The sequence below is a fragment of the Uloborus diversus genome, chromosome 7 (genome assembly GCF_026930045.1).
Source record: "Uloborus diversus isolate 005 chromosome 7, Udiv.v.3.1, whole genome shotgun sequence".
NCBI lineage: Eukaryota > Metazoa > Arthropoda > Arachnida > Araneae > Uloboridae > Uloborus > Uloborus diversus.
Window position 1 is genome coordinate 150,924,715 of NC_072737.1, and position 23,208 is coordinate 150,947,922.

The following is a 23,208-nucleotide window of genomic DNA, read 5'->3' on the forward strand; positions in this document are numbered from 1 at the left end:
AAAAATCTATTCAGCAAAGCAAATTCATCGTTGCAGAAGCACCATATGATTACAGAAGTACGTAACATCTCATTTGATGTAATCTGTAACTACAAAACTAAAAACATGAATTTTTAGTGTATTCATTTATAATCACCAGTCTACTTGTTATAGGCAATCCGTTGTAGGAAAAGCACACAATATTTTAAAAAATCTTTTAACATGAGGATTTTTTTTCACCTTATTACAACTAAAATTATTGTTCGAAATTATTTTATGTACAAAATACATAGAATCGTAATCAATAAGGGAAAATAAAGCAAGATTTAGAAGTGCTTTATCAATGCTTAACATGTGAATTTATATAAAAGTTTTGGTTCAGTACATTTCTGACCGAGTGATGGCAGAAAATGTACCATGAGGGCCTAATTACTCCTATGTATAATACCATCTTCCTCATAACTATTCCCTACCTTTTGTTTTATGGAGTTGAACAATTCGGAAAGTGAGGCATCCAAATATCAGCATTGCAAACATCTCAGGTTGTAAGCAAAGAAAGCAAAAACTTGGTGATTTTGTCATTTCAATCACGACGCGATAAAAAAAAACGAGGCCTTTACAGAACTGTGGACATTGGCAGAACCATTGGCCTTATGGTGTTGTAATTTAGCAGAGTTTTATGCAAGAAATCAAGTGCTCTCCTAAGCAATATTTCTAGCCTTGGACCTCTTGCTGATTCCTAAGTGCACTACAAATAATCAAACTCTTTTTGAACACTTTTTGCGCATGGACACTTGTCCCCTTTTTGAGAACACATTTTTTGAAATAGGTATTTCAACCCTCCTGAGAACACTTTTCAAAATAGTTTTTAAGCATGGACTCTTGTCCCCCTTTTTAGAATGTTTTTGAATAATTTTGAGAACACTTCGGATAACGCTTACATGTATTTTGTTCAGCATACATTTTAACGCGCTTTTTTAACACTTTGTGGCGCACATATTGGTACAGTTTTTAGGATATACTTTAGAACAATTACGGAGCATTAAAATATCCTCCCGGAATACCTGCTAATTTTAGAAAAAAAAGTGTTACATTCGCCTATGTTGAAACTGCAGGCTTGATGATGGGTTTAAGCTTTGTCTGTATCTGATTATTAATCAGACTAAATCGTTCAGATGTAGATTCATTCGTCATTCATATCATAGGTTCATTCAGAATGAATGAATCTACGAAAGTTTTAAATTTAAAACGCAATAGGTACCTCAAAAACAATTGAATAGCTTACAGCAAAATTACAAATAAACAATATGTATTAAAAAGATGGAGTAGGAAAATTGTACACAATCATTCTTACTATGAAAACTACATTTAAATTTAAAATATTAATTTCCTCAAATGGGGTCGTTTCCAAAATTTTAAAAGTATTTTTTCCCAAAAGAGCATGTTTAAAAACATGGGAACTGACAATTTTTTACACAATTTGACTAAGTTTAATATTTTTAAAAAGATATTTTAATCGGAAGCTTTCATTGTTTACGCTTCTGCTGATGATATCACAAATGATGAAATGCCATTCACTGTTGCCATTCACAGAGCGAAATATTTAATTCGCATCTTTACTCACGTGTACTGGCAACGATATGGCTGAGAGTAAGCGTAGAGCGCGATATATTTAATTCGTTTCTTGATTATCATAACGTGGAAACGCGGTAGACAGATGTGCCAAAGTACATCATTTGTGACGCCATAAAGACCACACATTATTTTTAAAATTGGACATTTAAAATAATTAAATAAAATTAAGCATTGGGTAATGAAAGTTTTTCCTTGCTCCATGTTATTATTATTGTTATTATTATTATTATTATTTATTTATTATTATTTTTTGCTTCTATCAATTTCCGTAACTAAAAGTAGTACATACTTTTGACTGAAGGAAAGAACCCCATTATGTTTTTAAAACCAATAAATTTTGTAAAAAGTTTTAAAAAATATTTTAAAAGCAAATTATTTATAAATTAAAAAAAATAGTTTTTCAAGCACAAAGAGTTTTTTGGTTCACTTTCAAAAAGTCTTATTTCGTGTTCAAGCTGGCTACTGGTAACAGCACTGAAAAGGTATGGCCAATTGCGATGGCCAACGATGGAATAATTTCTCGACAATGAAGATTTGAATGTCTCTTACGTTCCATTATTCCTATTTTCTTTTCTAATGTTTTATTGGATTTTTTTTTCAATTTGTGATGCATCAAACGTTACTTTATAAATAATTTATCGTTATAACTAACTTTTAGTCTTGTAATGTTTTGTGTAACATTTACTATATATTAACCTGTATTCAATATTTATAATATAGTGTCATAATATAACTGATTATGAGCCTTCTCAATGTCTCATTGTACCTCATTCCAAATCGCTCTGTGTTCCCACGCGGGGCACCTCAGTTTCCTAATTGCTGTCCCTCCTAGCCATAATTCGGTAGTGAGAGACTCGAACTAGGGGAATAGTGGTACATTAATTCCCGGAATAGAACTTTTTAAATAACATAAGGCTCTTTTCGAACCATGAAGTTAGATTTTCAGCACGTGAAAATTAGTTCATTAGATCAATAGTGATTCAGGATAATGTATTTATGTGATGACTTTGAGTAAGAGCACTTATTTTCGCGAGGCTTTCATTTTCGCAATTTTCCAGAGCTCGTCATAATCACGAAAATTTAAACCTCGCGAAATAATTTTTTATAGAATAATTCTGTTCATATAAAATTTGCAAAATTTGCAACTCAGAAATTCGTAGATTTTTTTCAATTTCGCTAAAATTTAGGCTCGTAAGAATAAGTGCTTTCACAGTATTTCATCTTAGTTAATGCAACTGTTTATTTGCACAAAAGATTGTTGATGCTTTTCTTCAAAGTTCATTGTAATCACTTTCAATGGACACATAATTATGACATCTTTTATTTTATTTGCATATTACACTTCTGATACATTTTTTCTGAAAGAAAGTTTTTGTTTTGCATTAAAATATAGTTGATAATATGGCAATTACGTGAAGTTAAAATGCAAACCTATTGTTAGATAGTGTAATATTTTCGCTAAAAAAAGTTTCAAATTTATTTGAATTACGTGGAGGGTTCCCCCTGCTAGGATATGTATTTCCAAATCTGTGTGTAAGCAAGGAAAAAGTTGCGTAGCGAAGCTCAAAAATAGTCTACTCCAAGTTTAGACCCGAAGGAAATAAATGCTCTCGCTCATTCAACCCTTAATTGCTGTCATCCCCTCCCCCTAAACACATGTTTTTTATTACCCTGAAGACTGCCTGAAGACGATCTCCTTGCCCCACCCCAACAGGGGATAAAGAAGCTGTCCCCTCTTTCTCTATTGTTAACACGGAAATTCGTCAATTTTTGCAAAATTTTCCAGTTTTCCCCTCCCAATTACTCTTATCCTAATTTGAGTATGATTAAAAGAAAGATATCCATGAAAAGCCCAAACTTTCAAGAATAACGCATAGTTTTTCAATTTGAGCAAATGTTAGATCTTGAGCATTTACGAAGCGTTTAAACAGAAAGCACCTCTTCTTTTGTCAACTCATAAATTTAACAGCCATTTAACTCTTTCTGCCCCGTAATAGCCGAACGCGCCCAAATGCTTTGGCTCCCATAATAGCCCAACACAGCCCAGAATATTTCCCACCCCCTTGAGCTAACAAGCGTGAACTCGGGGCGTGTGCGCAGGAATAAAGAAGCGACAGTTGACATGACGGACAATAAGAAGGAATGTGAAGCAACATCGCAGTTGCACTTCAACATGAAATTTTCCTTGCTGGCTGTTTTCTCTTGAAAGAGAAGTCTCATTTTTCTACTTCATTATTTAAATTTTTGATGGCATATCGGAGGAAAAAGACATTAACGCAGGAAAAAATTAATGCCATACTTTTTAATTCTGATTTTGATGACTCAGAAAACCTGCAAATTGAGGGAAAAAATAGAAACATAAGGAATTAGTTCAGAAACATATTTAAATTTTAATTAAGATGTAAATTGAAAATCCGACAATAAGCGTTACATTCTTGAAAATTACCACAAACAAATAACCAAAAATAAATTAACGTTGGAATTAAATAAATTGAAAAAAAAAAGTGTGATGAAAAGAAATAATACTGCCTTTTTGCCAACATGTTCTTAGTTTCTGATTATAAAAAGGGTCTGTAAGAGAGAGCTTCCCCCACAAAATTTTCTGGGGACCCAAAAATCATTGAAAAACTGATTTTTCAGGATCTGGTTTCAAATGCATGCTTGAAACGAGGGAGAAGGGGGTTGCTTCAAAAAAAAAAAAAAGATACTAGAATAAAGGAAAATGCACACTGTTTTAAAAATTAAGCTCTACATTTTTACAATGCACTTTTATGACATTTAATTAAATATACTTAAGTGTAATTGTGAGACTGTGATAATTTTGGTTCAACAAATATCTATAGAATTGCAATGCATACACATCTAATGCCAGTGAGGAGAAGATAGAATAAACTTAAATCCAAATTCTACTGGACAACTTTTGAAAATATTTGTAACATTATTTGTGACTATAATTTAAATGTGTGTAGAACTCAAGAAAAATTCCAGAAAAACAAAAGCGAAGGGGAAGGGGGGCGTAATGAGTATTTTGCTGTATTACTTTAGAGACTTGAGTATTATTATTAATGACAGAAGAGTGGATTCGATGACGTTTTCATAATATTTAAAAGTTTTTTCTCAAAATTAAAAATAATCTTGTTTAAAAACAGTTCTTTAATTATTTGTAACGAAGATTGGAAACAATCTAGTGCATTAGTGTTATTAATACAGCAAAATTGATGTTAGTACATGAACAAGCAAGCTGTATAAGTTCTGAACAAACTTCATGTTTTTTCCGAATTTTTCGTAAACGTTTTTAGAAAACTTAAATTTAAAAAAAAAAACTTTTTCAAATAAATTGTCATGTTTTAATCTCATTCTTTTCTTTTCTTTCTTATTATTTTCCTCTAACGTCACAGTCATAATGAACATGTGAAAAGGCATTAGAAAAATCTTTGCTTTAATGTGCTAAATTCTCCATAACCACAATTATATACATTTCAAATAGAAAACATAAAATTTCACATTCCTAAAATGTAGCGAAAATGCTACAGGAATTTGCTCCACGTGGAAAGGGTAGAACACCTGTCACTACTTGATGGGAGGATGAAAAGAATAGGAAGTTACTCACAGGATTAGCAACTCAGCAGTGCGCACTAAAAGGACAAAGAAACAGGGGGAAAGCATAGAACAAGAAACTCGGCCATTTGGCTGGGACCCTAGGTGCTTTCAAAATAGTTGCCCTTGGGACAGAAAGAGTTAATATTAAATTTTAACAGAAATTGAAAAATTAAAAAAGACGCATTATTTGTACTGCTGTGAAGAATGTTATGCAGAAAAAATTATCTCAAAATATTGAAATGCGAATTAGCAATCGGGAGGAAACTTCCCCAAAGACTTAACATTGACTTCGAAACTTCCGAGGCTCTCTCCAGCGGCCCCTTAAATCATATTGTAGCACAAAACTTATATGATAATTTTTCATTTATGTCATGGATATCTATTCGTAAAAAAATAACGGAGAAAATCAGAGACATGACGGCATGGCCGACTGTTTAATTAAGGCGATTTGACATGGAACGATCCATCTACTGTTTATCTCTACTTATATTAATATAAATACTCTTTCTAATATTTTGTTTTTATTTGTCCTAATGTTTGGGAAGTCCTCTCGAATCACAACTCTTCCAAATGTTATAGAAGTGCTATGTTTACACCTCTTTTTTCAATTGTTTTATTTTTAGGAATTAGTCAGGGGACAAAAATGCAATCAGTGTGTTGATGGATCGTTTGGTTTAACTTCAGAATCTACTAAAGGATGCTATGAATGTTTTTGTTTTGGTAAAACACGTGTATGTAACCAAGCATCTATGTATTGGACAAAAGTAAGTTTGTTACTGTAGAATTAAAGCTTAACTTTAAGATTAAAATTTTGTGTTTGAATATGTGATTTCAAATTTAGATTATTTTGAATGTTAAATCCAAATCCAAACTTTTCTAAGCATTGTAAAAGTCCTGACAAAAACTATTTCTTATAGCTGTTAAAATATTCTTATTGTAAAAATGAACTAATATACAGTTTGATTTTTTTTTTCACTTTCAAATTTAATCGCAAAAACAGGAAAAAGAAGAAACTCTTTTAACTTTGAGAGAGTTCTGTTTTGTGCTAATTATAATTAAAATCTGAATTAGGTTGTTTTTCGCTTTGCTGTACTTGTGCATAAATAGTCTATTATTTTACTGATATTTCATAACTTATAAAAAAACTAATGTTTAATATATTTTTCCGTTGACAATGTTGAAATTTTCCGTAAGGGTCTGAAATTCAGTAAAATCCAAAATTCTGACTGATGTTGATTCCGTGGTCGCCAAATTAGGATACTATTATTAGTAAAGTAGTATGCATTGCTAAATCAGTGCTGCTAAAGAATGTTGTCTTTTTTAATTAGAAAATGTCATGCATGATAGCAGCAAAAACTACTGATTTCTGAATACAGCAGTTTATTTTGATGAAGGTAAATTTCAGTCATTCATAAGTTGAGTTTTTAAGTCTTTTTTTTATAAATGTATTGCATTAAAAAAATCTCTTTGTTCTATTTTCACAGCGTGGAGATACTGTACATTACTATTACTTTTTTTTCTCTTCTAGATTATACTTCCACCTCGAGACATCTTCATGGAAATAGGAGCCACAGAAATTCCATCCATTCTTGGATTTCAAACTTTCCCTGAAGATTTGACAATAAAAAGGATGGGAATACCATACGTTTTAGATAAACCTATGTACTGGAGTTTACAAAGAGACCAATTAGGAGATAAGGTAAAAATAATATTTTCATTAATGTATTTGAGAGTTTTTTTATTTTTTATTGTTTCAAAATACTTTGAATTCTGCGAACTGTTATTAAATTTTATCACAGGAACATTTTAGCCATATGTGTATTGCTATGAATCTAAGTATGAGTGTTTGTTACTCTTTCAAAATCCTTATTGAATTTTATATTCTTGTGATCTTAGATTGTCTTAAAATAACTTAATCTATGAATGATTGTTTTTATAAATCCAAATTTATTTAATGATCTGTATTTTAATTTTTAAACTTTTTTATATTTTGAAGTTAACTATGAAAATCATAAAAATATACAAATATGTTTGTGTTTTTCAGTAATTTATATATGTTTAAGGCATTTATTATTCAAAATACATTAATTTTCGTACATTTAATAACCTTTACAAACATTTAGGTGTTATCTTATAATGGGTATTTAACTTTCAACGTTGAAAGTCGCAGCTCTTCCGAGTTTCCGGAAAAACTTCTTGAGCGATATCCATTGTTGGTTCTACAAGGAAACCAGAGAATTGTCCTTGTTCACCCTCACTCTAAATCTGGTTTACGAATGCCTTATAAAGTCAAGTTTCATGAGGTAAGTTATTGGCCTTATTAAATCATTAAGTATTGCAATTGTTTCAATGTTTTCATCGAAAACTTTTGTTTGTTTTCAATTCAATAACATAAGCTTGCAATTGTTTTCAATCCATTTTTCTCAAATTATGTAAAGCATGTTAGCACTTGTGACTGCAAGAGTTAAGTACTAAGCTTGAATTCCAATTTTCACATGTGTGATTTGTTTTATGAGTTTAAAGTAATTTAACATTTTTTCTGGTTTTATCTTGACAATCAAATTTGATTTATCATAATAAGTTTGATCAGTTTGAATATTTTTTTTGAATCGTTATGTGTTAATGCTATTTTATCATATCTTGGTTATTTTTATTTTATTTTATTATTTTTTTAAAACTTCTTTATTGAAATATTTCCTTTTTCTTTTGAAAATATTTTAGGATGAATGGAAAAATTTTGATAATCCCCTGATACCAGTGACCAAAGCTGTCTTAATGGTTGCATTGCAAAATCTACAATATGTGCTTATCAGAGGAACAAATGGAGCTGATGTAAAATATGCAAGGTAAATGAATAAATGTTCAAAAATATTTCCCTTGTCATTCATTCCATGTCAAGCTACTCATATTTCAGAATGATCCTGATTCAATCATCTTAAAAATCAATGATTTTTTTTCCAGTCTATAATTAGGGCAACGCTAACTTGGTAGCTTTGCTAAAGGCTATGCAGATCCTTATCACAGGTTAGGTTTTCCCCAACTATAGAAATAGTTGCTTCTGCCTATAAAAGGTCTATTTTTAGATATCTTTACTCAGGGCCAGAAATTCAGAGGTATGTTATGGATCTGGGTATCTTAATAAATCAGGACTTCAAGTTTAGTCAACAGTGCAGTATTGCTAGTAACAAAGCCAACAAAATGCTTGGCTCAATAGATCTATTTCAAACAAATCTAAGAAGGTTCTTCTGCCTTTATATGGGAGTTTAGTAAGACCTCATTTGGAGTACGCTGTTCAGTTTTGGTCGCCTTATCTGAAGAAAGATATTTTTGTATTGGAAAGGGTTCAAAGAAGGGTAACTAAATTAGTAAGGGGACTCTCAGATTTAGATTATGATACCAGACTTAATAGGCTTAACATGTATAGCCTGGAGCAAAGGAGAGTCATAGGGGACATGATTCAGTTATTTAAATTTATCAAAATAAAAGATGTAAATGGATTAAATTTTTGTGGGGAAAGCAGGACAAGGGGGTCATTGTTTTAAGCTATTTAAATCTCAGGCTGACTTGGAAATTAGGAAAAACTACTACTTTAGCAGGGTCGTGGACACTTGGAATAGCTTACCGGAAGAGGCGGTAATGAGCAAGGGGGTGGATAGCTTTAAGAGGGCCTTTGATCTTCATTGGGGACTAATTAATTGACTAGGACCAGCCTAGCTGGGCCCAGATCCTGTTGCTGGTCGTCACATTTGTATTTGTATATCTTATAGCTAAACTCTCCCGATTCGTTCAGTGAGATTCCTTAGAAAGGGATTTTTCAATGATTAGAATGTAGAAAAAATCCTTACAGCAAAAGGATCACTGTTGGGAAACAAAACCATTTCACACACAAGTATAAAAGTTGTATGTGTCTGGTCATTTTCATAGCATGTTTATTTCAACGCCCTTTTAAAATTTTAACCCTTTAAAACAAAATACAAAAAATTGTAGTTTATAGAGTTAATTGCTCAAAACACTGAACTTCCTGTGCTTGTATTGAGCTTGCAATGGTTTTGAAAATACTGTAGTAAAAACATTGTGTACATTTTTAGCTTATTTTAAGCTTGCTCTTATACTGCTTTCTTTTTTTTCTCTTTTTTGATGTTAAACAAATTTCAATTCATTTATTTCCTTATGTGTTTCATGTTGCATATGTTAAAATCATGTTTATTTTGAATTTGATGATAGCATGAACTTTTTATCACTTTGCTGTATAACTTGACTTTTATTTTAATTTCTAGATTGTATAATGTAAGTCTTGATAGTGCTGCTTCCGATCAATCCCAATCTAGTGCTAAAGGGATTGAGATGTGTAGGTGTCCACGTCAGTATGTGGGAACATCTTGTCAGGTATTATAAATCTCTGTGATTAAATTCGGTTCTATATTTTTAAGACCACATAAATTGTCTGCTGTAGTACAGTAAACTTTGACAGCAGAATCACGACGAAGAACAAATGTTGACTATTTTCTTGTTTATGGTGAATGCAGTTTGTAAACATCTTCCAATTTTTAACTATATCAAACTAAAAGTGAAAAAAAATAAAAAAAAAATAAACTATCCTATGCCAGGCTGATGAGTGATAATAAGCACAAAACTGCAGTCCTTAGCTGGAATGACTGAGCTCGCAGTGTATTTCATGTACATCTGCCTTAGCCCCGGCTATAGGGCAGTAACTTACTAAAAATTAACTCAAATGTTTGCGGACCATATGAAAATTGCCTGTAGACCACAGGTTGAGAAGCTCATATTTTTTATGTTTATTTATGGTATTTATCTGTATTGACTCAACAGATCATCACATAATGAGAAAAAATTAATTTGCCTCATACTTATGCCACAGACATTAATGGTTCATTAAAAGGTTATTCTAGCGGCGTAATGAGATTTGTTATGGGAGGAAACAATTTTCAGGCCAAATTTGCAATTATATGCATTGCTCTCGAAATAACTCACCATTGAATGTTTTAACTAAAATTTTTTCCCTTCCTTTTAACAATGCATGTTTTTACTGCTACTTTGTGATAGTAAGGAATGCAAAAAATGTGAGAGTGATCTTGAAAAAACTTGTTTTATAAGAAAAATCCAGTGTAGCGAAAGAATTTACTGAGCCCGTTTGAATGCTATTTATTTTTAACTGTTTAGAGATATGTGAATTTTTTACTTTGATGCATGTAAAATTTCATGAAAGTTGTATTCATTATTTCTTTTTAACTGTTTTACATTGAAAGGATCCTGCTCCTGGTTATTACAGAAAACGAAAACCTAATTACTTGAACAGCAAAGATGTATTGGATCTGGTTGGATGGGCAGAACCTTGTGAATGCAATAGCCACAGTAACTTGTGTGATAAAGAAACTGGAATTTGCATTGTATGATTCAAGTTTTTATATTTTTATCCAACTGATTTTTTTTAACTATGCCTATTTAAAAAAAATGCAAGTTTCATTTTGTTATTTTTTTCATTTTTTAAATTGTAGAGAATACTTAAAACGACATTCAGTGTAAATGCTTAAATTTTATTCATACACATCTTTGGTTTTGTATTTTTCAACTAGTACTGGTAAATTATATAAGGCTCTTACTACATCACTCAATAAGTTTCCAGTCTAACTAAGTAAAAAAGAAAGTTGACTTTGTTCATCAGTATATTCTTCTTTAAGATTGATGCACTCATTCCAAAACTCTTCTATCTTTTGGACGCGTTCTATGTGGAACAATTTCTCTTTGCTCTCAGTGTCAGCAACCACAGATACATTTCTTTCACTGGGTCATCTTTTTGAAATCTGCAGAAAGTCAGTTGTCACATATTAAACCAGAAACTTGTTGAGTGACATGTTTCGGCTCCTGAAAATTCATTTTCCAGCTCAAAAACCTTACAAATTCCCAAGATTCTCAGTAAAATATTCTATATTAAGATAAAATTAAACGTGGTTATTAATGAATTTGTATGCATTAACAAATTATGCAAACTAATATTTGTTGTCACTTGAAACTAAATTCTTTATTTTCATTAATGTGCTGTTGAAAAGAAAATTTATAGTGCCGTTTTTGGATTTAAAAATTACTTATACAAGAATTATATTCTGAAATCATCAGTCAATTTAAAATTCAACAATCATTGATGTATGGAAGGCTTAATATTTGTGTGGTCTGAGGCAAAAGAGATTAAGGGAAACATGATTCGGTTGTTTGAATTTATTAAAAGTTTTTGAAATGTTTCATCATTTTCTCACCCGATTGAATTTGATATTTAGAATTGTGGCGGAAACACTATGGGAGACCACTGTGAACAATGTAAAAAAGGATTTTATGGTGATCCAAAGCGAGGGCCTTGTAGACCATGTGCTTGTCCTCATCCATCTAACAGGTAAGAAGGTCTTGGATTTTATAATGTAAATTCTATGTGATTCTGGGATTCTATGCAATAGGAAAAAGAGTTGGAAATTTCAAAACATTTCAAAGTCGATGAAATTTGAGAAATTTTTATGCTCTTTTTTTAAATTCTTATTTTGCCTCTAATCAGAATGTATTGAATAATACTCATATAAAGAATAGCTAATGATCGAGTAACCCGCAATCTTCAACAATGAAACTCGCGCCACCACATGATAATTTGATAGTATGTTTTGGTTATGTTTAAAGGGAAAGGCTTTATTGTGACAAGGCTAAACTGGATCTGGCAACTTAACTGTTTTACTGGTAAGACTGTGTCAGTTCAGGGGAAAGAAGAAACGAAAAATGGTCAACAATGAACGCTACCTACTGGAGTTTGGGGTTAATCCACTGGAGTTAGGGTTAAAATTTCAACTATCAAAATATAACCAAACAGGCAATGGCTTCATTCAAGTGTAAAAGCAATTTTCACCTGTCATACCTTGACCGGAAACTTTCTAGTAATATAAATAAATAAAAGAACTGCAAGGTGAGTGTCAAGTGGTGCAGATTTAATTCCAGATCAGGAAACTTCTGGCAATTAATAGTACCTTCCGTTTTGTGTTACTAATTGGAATCTTTTAAATTTCATTGCTTTTGAACTGTGTAAAGTTTTTCACAATTAGTAGAAACATCTAGCAAAGCTCCAACAGGCAAAGTTTTTTGTTTGAAAGCCAATTGCTCACATTCTCGTTCTTTACTTTCACCAGTGCTGACACTCAAACAATTTGTTACTGATACCTTATGTATCCATATGTTTTAAAGTTTTGTAAATATTTTAATATGAATTTTCTATTTAGTTTCAGTGACACTTGTGTTCCAGATGCCTTGGATTATGTGTGCATTAATTGTCAACAAGGCTACACTGGAAGGCATTGTGAAAGGTATATTTATTATGTTGATTTATGCATTGAATATAATGTAGCCATAAATACTGGTTTATTTTTACTAAAGATTATGTACTTTTTCATTTATTGGCTAAAAATAGGGAAAATATATTTTTGTTAGTTCAATTTCAAAACATGTTCAATTGATGTTGATGAACAATATTTGAAATTTTGTATTTGGTTGTGCTGTTAGTATTGTATAGTGTGCTATTACTTTTGAATAATGTTGTAGTCTTTGCTGTGCATTACAGTATTTCTTGCCCCATTAGATGCACTTTTTTTTATTGAAAAATGTGCCCAAATATTAGTGATAGGCAAGCAATGTTGGCAATGAAAGGTCCGCTGGAGAACCTTTTTACTTCCTTTTACAAAAAAGGAAGTATTGTATTCGCGAAAAAATGTTTACTCAAAAATCGGCTTTAACTTCCATTTTGCTTTGAAAGAATGTTGAGTTTTTTTTTTCAACCCGACTATACGTGGATAAGTGCCTAAGAATGTATAGACACCCGAAATATCCATTTTGATGATCCCCGAATTAATTACAACAGTTTTTCTTGTGACGTCCGTATGTGTGTATGTGTGTTGCATAACTCGAGAACTGCATGTCCTAGAAAGATGAAGTTTGGTACGTAGACTCCTAATGGGGTCTAGTTGTGCACCTCCCTGTTTGGTTGCATTCGGATGTTCCAAAGAGGGTCTTTTACACCTTTTTGGAGGGAAATCATTGCCAATTTCAATGCAAACTCAAGTGGTGTTATAATCTGGCAAACACTTGGAGATATATCGCCAAACATTTGGTTGGAAAGTTCTGTCGCCAACTTGGTGACAAATTTGGAGGTTTTTTTTTCGTTTTTAAAATCTGGTTTCATTTTGGCCACTATTGGCGATACTTAGAGAGTTAACTACTGAATCACATTAAAATTGCCAATAATGGGAAAATAACATTAAATTGGTATAAAAGGAAGTTATTTGATGCACACATCAGCTCGTTTCTATGGCGCTAGGAAAATAATTGTCCAAGGAACGTTATTTTTGCGAATTATATATTTAGTCACAGGTGTAATAAAGTAGGGGGGCAAACTTTTTTTTTCAAGGAATATTTATTTGATTCATATTCTGCCATCAAATAAAAATAATGCTAAAACTATCCATTTCAAATAATAAACGAATAAATTAAAAAAACATAACTCTTGACACAATATATGTTGTTCAATTTAAACAGAACAGAGCTACAGAGAGTAATGCGCACATACATCAGGACAGCACAGATTTAACCAGGCACTAATGAAGGGTAAGGCGGCTTCCTCTCATCTCCTTTTCACAGCAAATGAATTGATAACAGCAGTGGCAGCCCTATGTTTTGATGTCCCTCCGCCCCACAAACAAGAGCTCTCAAAAATGTGGGAAACGATCCCTAGAAACAGCCTCTTGCAGATTTCAATGACCCTGTATCAATCATACCTCCAGCCTGGGAGGCCCCCTTGTTAATTATAAATACAACAAATGTTTATTAATATAATTGAACCTTAATTATACCTATTTTTAACATTAACAAAACAAAGTTTTCTAATTACAATCCCACATATATACATTTAGGATTGACCTTATAATGAGGGTATCAGGAGAGTGATTCAAGGATCACTTTAAATACGATATAGAATATTCTTAGTTTAAGAGGGTCGGGGGTTTCTCTCCTGGGTAAAATTTTGAAAAATAGATATAAAATTCTGCATTTTGAAGCCTTTATAAGGCCTCAAAACACAGAATTTTATATCTATTATAAAGCATAATTAGACTAAAAAAAATATCACAAAAGAAATAGGCAAACCAAGACTTTTTATAAGTTTTATACCCTTTTGCAAATTAAGAGAATGCAAAATAAGAATCGTTTTTGATTCGACTAATCGTTGACATTGATCGACAGAGAAAGGAGAAAAGACAATGCATTGTCACTTGGTCACATTGGCTTTTGAAGGAAATTATTTTATTATCACTTTAGGATCAGGTACACGGGCCTCTCCTGGGCTTTTGATAGCGACACTATGGTGCAGTTTAAAAATAAATAAACTATAGCTTGAAATGACTAATTGGTGGCTGAATACAAGTATATAATTTTTTTCATATTCATAATAATTGCATCAGTAATATACGAATTACATTTCATTTGAGCAATTGACAAACAATTGAGAAAAACCATTTGCTTGAAACTAGGGGGGCAAAATAATAACTCTGCCCATAGCTCAAAACAAGTAGGAGGACTCTTGCTCCCTATGACCCCCTCCCCCCAAATTACGCCTATGTATTTAGTTTCACAATGCGAACATAGAAAAAATCTGATATTAATTAGCTTATCGAGGAAAAAAGAAGGTTAATTTTACTCTTAATTTTTTCAATGATGAACTGTTAAATTTTTTTCATCGCTGTTCTTATAAAAGCGTTCAAATTTTCAGAAACTGAACACATATAAATAAATGCATTGAGTGGTGATGCATTAAATTCTGTGATATAGGTAATCTACCTGTATATTTTATATTTGTTTTAGTGCCTTCTTTCTCTTGATGATTTTTACTGAAGATATGACTTTTTATTCTGCAGCATATCAGTTAACGTATGTTCACTTTCAGGTGTGACGCTGGGTTCTATGGTGATTTGTCAAAAGAAAATGGAAAGTGTTTGTCTTGCAATTGCAATCCATATGGATCTGTGAGGAGGGAATGTGACCCTATTACTGGTCAATGTCAATGCAATGAAGGTGTTGGCGGAAGGGATTGTACTATTTGTAGCCATGGTTTTATTTTGACTGAGTATGGGTGTAAATGTAAGTTACATATATTTTCATTATTTTACAAATTTCTACTGATTTCAATGTGGTTACTGTAACCCAGAATTAAAAAATATCTATTAAAAATGAATTTTATTCATTGTTTATAAATATAATTTTTTTTAAATCAGCATGTGAAGATGAATGCACAGGGATTCTTCTGAAGGAGCTGTATGAAATGCAGTTGAAAGTTGATAATACTAACTTTACAGATCTACCAAGATTACCATGGGGTTATCTAGACAAAATGCTTAAGGAAGAGCAGAGATTAAAGGTAAATGTAAAAGCTTTAGTTAATAAACATTTCATGCTTAATATTATGCAAGCATTCACCATTTTCTTTGACTTATTGTTAAGACTTAAAATGGACATTTTTTAAGTGCTTTTATGTGCAGCTTATGTAACTCTCTTCTATTGACTTCTCTTTCACTAAATTAATCTATAATTGTATTAGGTTATCAATAGCTGGGATATTTATTATGAGTTAGGGATGAATACACCCAAACCTGTTTTTATGCGGTGGATAGAGACCGCATAAAAAAAATTGCTTAAAAAATTGTTTGAAACTTCACGAGTAGCTATAAAAAGTTGTTTTTGTAACAGTTTTTAAAAAAAATTTATGCGTTGATAAGGACCGCATAGAAAACGTCTGACGTAGAACATTGCCCAAAATTTTATATTTAAACGAAATCAAAATAATTTTTCGAATAAGGAAATTTTTAGGAGGCCACAGTGACTTCCCATCAGGATGCCCCTGTTGTCACTTGAAGGTACTACCTCACACTCTTTGTATAAATAATTTTCATATACAGTTGAGTCCCGACTTAGGCAAAGGATACGTTCCAAGACTCCTCGCGTAAGTTGAAATTTCGCATTAGGAAAAAATATATGTAAAACATTTTTTTAAAGCATACCAAATTCTTTTAGACACTTATAAACACCCCTCAAACTGCTTTTAAAAAATTCCTTTTACTACACACTACAATTTCTTAAATAAAGAACTAAATTTTTACCGTATTTAAAAAATAAAAAAAATTAAAAAATTTTTTTTTATTCAACATGAAATATTTTAAATGCTCAAAATAAATGGGAGATATAGACATAAAATAAAACAACATGGTACGCGAAGTATGTATTAATAATAAAATGCTGATCTATAATAGAGAATAGTGAGTACAGTAGATACAGTAATAATAGTTATGAGTTAAAAATGAAGATAATGATGATTTATGCTCCATGATCAGATCTTTATTCTCATCTAATGCATTTTTAAATACGGTTGCTTCGTCTTTTCTTTTATAACGTTTCAATTTAGGGCAACAGCCCCTCTTATCTCTTTAATCCACAATACAAGAGCAGCTTCTATTTTAATAATATTTACTTTGCTAGACTGTTCTGCAAGCTTCAATATTGAAACTAAGTTCAGAACTTTCACGGATATCTTTTTGTTTTGACTTTTAATTGTACATATGGAAGATTCACTGATATTAATGTCGTGCTGCCGTCGACGTTTTGTAGTTGTTCAAGCATATCGAGAATCTAAGGCTTTTTTTTAAAATCAGAAACTTTCTTTTTCTTCCCATCTTCACAAACTTTAGATAAAGGTGCCACTGAGGCGCCAGAAATTTCATACACTATAATATTTAGAATGAAAAAAATTAATAAATGAAAGATGCTGAGTGTTTTTTTGATGCATTAACAAAGCGATGCGTAGATTAGTTTGGTGTGAGAACTTTCACTGTCAGTGATGCTTAAAGGATGTAATAACATTTACGAAATAAATATTTTGTAGCCAATAACGAAGCAGATACTTCCTCCCAAAACAATTCGTTGTGGATGAAAATTTTACATTAGTTCTAAAATTCGTTACTCGGAAAAAATTTGCGTTGTAGCCATTTCGCGTAAGTCGAATCGCGTTGTAGTGGGATTCGACTGTACCGCACAAAAAAAATTCTCAAAAAAAAAAAAAAAATTGCACAAAAAAAGACCGCATTAAAACAGGTTTGGATGTCAGACATTTTTTGTTAGACGCAGGGCCATTCCACGGAAAACGTTCATTTTGCCTGATACATTTGATTAAAAATAATACTTTAAAACATAAATAAACATATTTTTTCTGCTTAAGGGGGGGAGGGAAGTAAAGTTTTCAGCATCAAAAAATTGACTTTTTTTTACAATTTTTTAAAGAAAATGGTTTGATTAAATTTATTTAAACCTTTTGCTCATTATTATGTATGGTTTTAAGAATATTCTATAAATTCTTGATCAAAAAATATCCACAGTCAAGCCAGTGACAGAGTTTTTCCCAGAGCACCTTTGGAAAAAGATGATTTGCGGTGTTCACTGTATCTCAGCTGACATTTATTTGAAATCAAATTCTATTTGAATTTAGTCAAAGTATTACTTAATCCTTCCCCTTGTGTTCTCAGATCTTTTTTGTTTGACTTAAAAATTTTGGTGGCCATGTGAAGTTAAAAGTGCTACTTTTTAAGAAAAATTCCGCTATTTTGTTAGTAAAAAACCCCATGAAAAAACCTCAAATTTAACGTGGGGGGGGGGGGGGGTTTGTATGCAGAATGTGTGTACTTAATTTGAAATAAACTGGTCAATTGGTTTTAAAATGGGAGTGAACACAAACTTTGAAAAAGTGGTTTTGAGAAAAATGCGTTTAAAGTTTTAGAAGCTAAAAGCATTAATTCCAGTTCCATAAAGTACAGTCCCTGTAGCAGCTTGGATTTCCTCAGCCTCTTCTTTTTTCATTGTTTATTCATAGTATATTTAACTAACCCCAAGCAAGCAGTGCTGACATTCTGAGTGTCTGCAGCTATCAGAACTGCTGCATTGTTTGGCAGCTGTCGGAGCTACAGTTTGAAGGAGTTGAGACTGAATACTTGATAACTTTGGGAATTTTTTGCTCGAAAGGACTTCAAATTTTGGGAATATATTTTTGAAATGTTTAACTACAGGACAAAACAAAGAAGAAAAACCCCTTTTTTAAACTGCAACCCCCCCCCCCTTCTTAACTACAGTGAAGCACTGTTTATACGGTTTTGAAGGGACTGTACGAAAAAAGTGTACAAATGAAAAAACTTATAATAGGTATAGGTTAATGTGTATTAGACTCTGTAGGGACCAATTTTAAAAACGTATAATTGATAAAAACGTATAAAAGAGAAACATATAAACGGTGCTTCACTGTAATTACAAATTTATGGGTGATTTCATAAGCCAAAAATTTTGTCATTACCCTTTAAAATTGTTACTTTTTAATGAAATATATGAATTCATGTGCGAGGGGTCGACTTTTTCATGAAATAGCCCAACAGCGTAAGATAATGGTTTCACAGTTGAACTTCTTCCTCTGAAAAGTAAAGAATGTACTAAAGTTACTGTTGTTGAAATCTCTTTTTTTTCCTTTTGATATTATTTTTGCATAGTTTTTTTTTTTTATAATTGTCTTTTATATTTCAGCCTTTGGTAGATGATTATCAAAAGAATATTTCCATGGGCAAGGACCTTGTTGATAAATTTACATTTTATCTTGACCTCGAAGCAAAAGCTGATATGCAATTAGTAAAGGTAACGCTAACAGATTTCTTTCAATTTTCTAAGATTTTTTAATTGTAACTGCTAAGTGGTTCCAAAAAATTTCATGTAATGTTCTTTTGTCGATACATTAGAGAAAAACAAAGCATGTCCGAAAAAAAATGTTATTAAAGTTTTTCAACATCTCTATATATGTTAATGAGCTTTTTGTGTAGTCGTTTAAAATATTGTGTGTCTGGATGGCCCACGGAGCCCGCCACCAGGGTTGTACCCAGAGGGGGTGGGGGCCCAAACCCGAAATGTTTTGTAACGTAAAACATAAGGGCGTTTTTGTTTTTTATTTACTTTGTAATGTCAGAAAAGGAAGATAATAAAAAATTTTAATACTTAGTTTCGTGACTATTAAACAAGTGAAAATTTGAAGAAATACAGAAAAAGCAATTCTAGTCTCCATTGCTGCAAAACATACTTGAAATTTAGACACTTATTAGAACTTCCTGCTCTCTTTCCCAATTCAATTCAGGTCCGTCCAGGGCCAAGGCAGGCCCTTTGTCAGTTTGTTAGACTTGCCCTGCTCGGAACTCTTATAAAACTTATACTGCACCGATTTTGAGCCGGGGACTCCCCAAGGGTCAGGTCCCTAGTTTCCAATCAGACTAGTACCTGATTACCGAGATGTGCCAAATTCAGCTCCTTTTGATACATTCTGCATAAAAAAATGCAAAATTTATGATTCTCGCATTCTTGTAGCATGTAAGAATTCTCAAGATAAATTTTTGTGACTCATATGTTTCATGACTTGCCATTTATTTAATACCGAATTCAGTATTTTTTAAGTTCTTTCATTATTACTTGCCTTTTTCTTATTTCTATGGCAAACTGTAAATATCTTAAGCATGGGGAAAAAATGTAACAGTTACTCTACTCTATTTCATTCTCTGCACTACTTGTCATTGAATAAAAAATTGTTTGTTTTGGGAAATATTTTGTTACATTTTTAACTTAAAACAGGTGTGTTTTACAAAGTTATAATCATTTTGTAAGACTGTGTAACCAACTTCAGAAAGTGCAAATGAAGTGCTTTAAATAATTTCAACTGTTTTAGAGTCTTCAGAAATTATTTAAGTTTTGAAATTCCTCGAAAAGTACTTCAATTTTGTCTCTTATCAAGAAAATAAAGTCTGAATTGTCCAAATTGCCAGAATATTACTCTTTCGTTACTTTTTTTCTGAATTTCCACATCGTTTCTTTTAAGGCATTTTGTACAATTTTTACTATTTGATGAAATGGGGAAAGGGGAATGTTGAGAAAATGATCAAAAACAAACTAGTACACTAAAAGCCAATATGAGCAAGTGACAATGTGCTTCTCTTTTCTCCTCCCTCGTTTTTCCTCTGTGTTGATTAAATGTCAACGATTTGTCGAACAAGCAATTTGTATTTTGATTGATCTTGACTTTCAAAAGAATGCATAACTTTTGAATGTTTTTTTCCCCTATTTTTCTTTATATTTTTGTAGTCTCAATTACCACCATAAGACCTCAAAATACAGATTTTTATATCTATTTTTCAAAAAATTTCAACCCCGAACCCCCTGAAAAAATATATATTCTGCATTCCATTTAAAGAAACATGCTGCTGTTATCCTTTCCACTACAAGGTTAATAAAAAAATTAATTAAAAATAAAAACAGTGGGAGCATTAAAAAAACGAGACAAAAACATGAGAGCTGTATCAGTAAAAAAGACATATATGGAGGAAAGCGCGCTAAAAATGTCCGCGCTGCAAAAGGGAAAAACGTACCTGCAATTGATCAGTACCCCGTTCTAAATCCGGCTCTGTCTGTGAGTTTAGAACTTTTTATGCATGTATGTGTGCCTATATATTGTTACAAATTCTGTAAATAGTAATTATTGTAGGAACGTAACCTGTAAATAGTTTCCCGTAATGAATATACAACCCCTTTTTCATTCGACTAAAATGTACGACCCCTATTTTCTTTCTTTTCATTGATGACGGTCTACTACTTTACAGAAGCGTGTGGAATATTTGAGAAATTTCTTTTCGGTGTATTTAAGCCGTTAGCGATGGATAAACAGTTAGTTTCGATTCAGATTTCGAACGGAGAGCATTTTGCTCTGTTTATAGCGAGGCATTTCGCTGTGTTGTTTTCGTATTTGGAAGTAAATACGTGTGTAAACGTTGAGTTTACGGTGTTGTGTGATAATTGCTTAATTGCTGATGAATAATTTAGCAGTTGTTGAAGATCTTTCCTGTGCATAGTGTAAATAAATTTCCTGTGCTTTTATCAAGAACTGTGTCTTCATTTTAAGAAAGTAGAAAGTCGCACCGAATCCGTTACAATTTGGCGCCCAACGTGGGGCCACTTCAGGACTTTCTTGCAGTAAGTGTGACTTTGGACATTTTTTCATAAAGACTTTTTAAATTTGGACTTTTAATTTTATGGTGATTACTCGCGCAATGGTATGAACAATTAAAACAACTGCTTGATGCAATCAACTCTGTGAAGAGTGATATGGCGGCTAATCAAGAACAATTAAAAAATGATATGGCGGCTAATCAAGAACAATTAAAAAATGATATGGCGGCTAATCAAGAACAATGGAAAAGTGATTTAATGGTGCTGAAAAAGGATTTAGCTTCTAACCAAGAGGAAATTAAAACGACCTTACTTCGGTAAAGACTGTGATGGAAAAATAAATTTAATGAGATAGAGCATCGAGTTGAATGCTTTTGATGAAAAATTTGAAACAGTAGAAAACCGTATCGCAACAGTTGAGAATCATGGTGGATGAGAAAATTAAAGACATGGAAAGGAGATTGGCGACCGCGGAAAGCAGCTATGTACAGTTTTGCGCTCCCACATCTGTTGCTCGGACCGTCCATTAAACTGGCCACATTTGATGGGAAAAGTTCGTGGCAGGTGTACAAAACCCAATTCATGATAGTGGCGGAAGCGAACGGATGGGACTCTGCTACCAAGGCCTGCCATCTTGCAGCATCCCTGAGAGGTGACACAGCGGACATTCTTCAGACCCTTCCGGACAGCCAGCGCCTGGATTTCGCCGCCCTCACATCTGCGTTGGAGCTTCGCTTCGGTGAGAAGTGCCAGAAAGATTTCAGCCGACTCCAGTTGAAGTCCCGTTTCCAGAAAACCGGGGAAACCCTGCAAGAGCTTGCGGCGGACATCGAGAGACTGTCTCATCTTGCTTTTTGCGACTGTCCTGCGGATGTTCGAGACAACCTGGCACTCAACTACTACGTCGACGGGGTTCAAGATCCGGAAATCCAGAAAGCTCTACGGATGGCGGATGTCAAAGACCTGAATTCTGCTGTTGTGTATGCGATGAAGTTGGAGGCCGCCCAGCAAGCAACCCGTGTGGATCGCCATCCCATCCGAACTCTGGAAGCTGATGAGTCTGATTCCAGGTCGTCCCACCTCGCTGAACTCGAGAGACAACTCGGTGACTTGGCAAGACATCTGAGCAGCATAACAGTCCAAAAGAAACAAGAGCAGAAGTGCTGGAAATGCGGTAGTGAAGGACACCTGCGAAGGAGTTGTCCGGCTCGCCAAGCTACGCGAGGGAAGGAAATCACCACCACCAGAGCTCTGCAGATTTCCTCTTCTAGTAGTGGCAGTGATGGACTTTTCATTTACGCCCATGTAAATGGGAATCCTTGCAAACTGATTGTCGACACTGGAGCCAATGTGACAATCGTTAGGACAGATGTGGCTCGTGAATTTGGATTGAAACTGCTGTGGATATCGCCACGCGTAAGTCTCCAGACTGTGACAGTGACAAAATTGAGATTGACGGTAAAGTGGACTTGGAAATAGTGTTTGGGAATGCCACCTACCATCATACGGCATTCGTCGCTAATATCACGGACCCCTTCATTCTCGGATTGGACTTTTTGAAGAAATATGACTTCACTCTCGACTTCAAGACTAATGAGCTGCACTCGATGAGAGAAGACATAGCCGTTTTCCCTGCAGAGAGTGATGTAAAATCCGCTCATCAAATAATAGCTCAAACAGATTTATCGATTCCCTCAAGGTCAGAATCATTAATACCTGGCTCCCTTGAAGAAAGCAATAGTTTTCGATTTGGACTCATTGAATACCCTAACCTAAGCAATAACCTAAAAGGAGTGCTGGTAGCATCTACGCTTGTGGACCTTTCCAAGGATGTAATTCCTGTAAGAGTCGCCAACGTGAGTGAAAGGCCAAGGAATATTCGGAAAGGTG

General features: G+C 33.1%; 1 protein-coding gene across 1 annotated transcript in view; it reads left to right on the forward strand.

Moving 5' to 3' along the window:
• LOC129225795 (laminin subunit alpha-2-like) overlaps nt 1-23,208 on the forward strand; it is a 220,437-nt gene that overhangs the window by 127,735 nt on the left and 69,494 nt on the right. Inside the window, exons 27-37 of the mRNA XM_054860304.1 lie at nt 5,838-5,978; nt 6,743-6,913; nt 7,338-7,517; nt 7,936-8,060; nt 9,492-9,600; nt 10,482-10,622; nt 11,508-11,620; nt 12,486-12,569; nt 15,197-15,390; nt 15,525-15,667; nt 18,865-18,972. Of these exons, the coding sequence (XP_054716279.1) occupies nt 5,838-5,978; nt 6,743-6,913; nt 7,338-7,517; nt 7,936-8,060; nt 9,492-9,600; nt 10,482-10,622; nt 11,508-11,620; nt 12,486-12,569; nt 15,197-15,390; nt 15,525-15,667; nt 18,865-18,972 (1,509 nt within the window). The remainder of the gene's footprint in view (nt 1-5,837; nt 5,979-6,742; nt 6,914-7,337; nt 7,518-7,935; nt 8,061-9,491; nt 9,601-10,481; nt 10,623-11,507; nt 11,621-12,485; nt 12,570-15,196; nt 15,391-15,524; nt 15,668-18,864; nt 18,973-23,208) is intronic.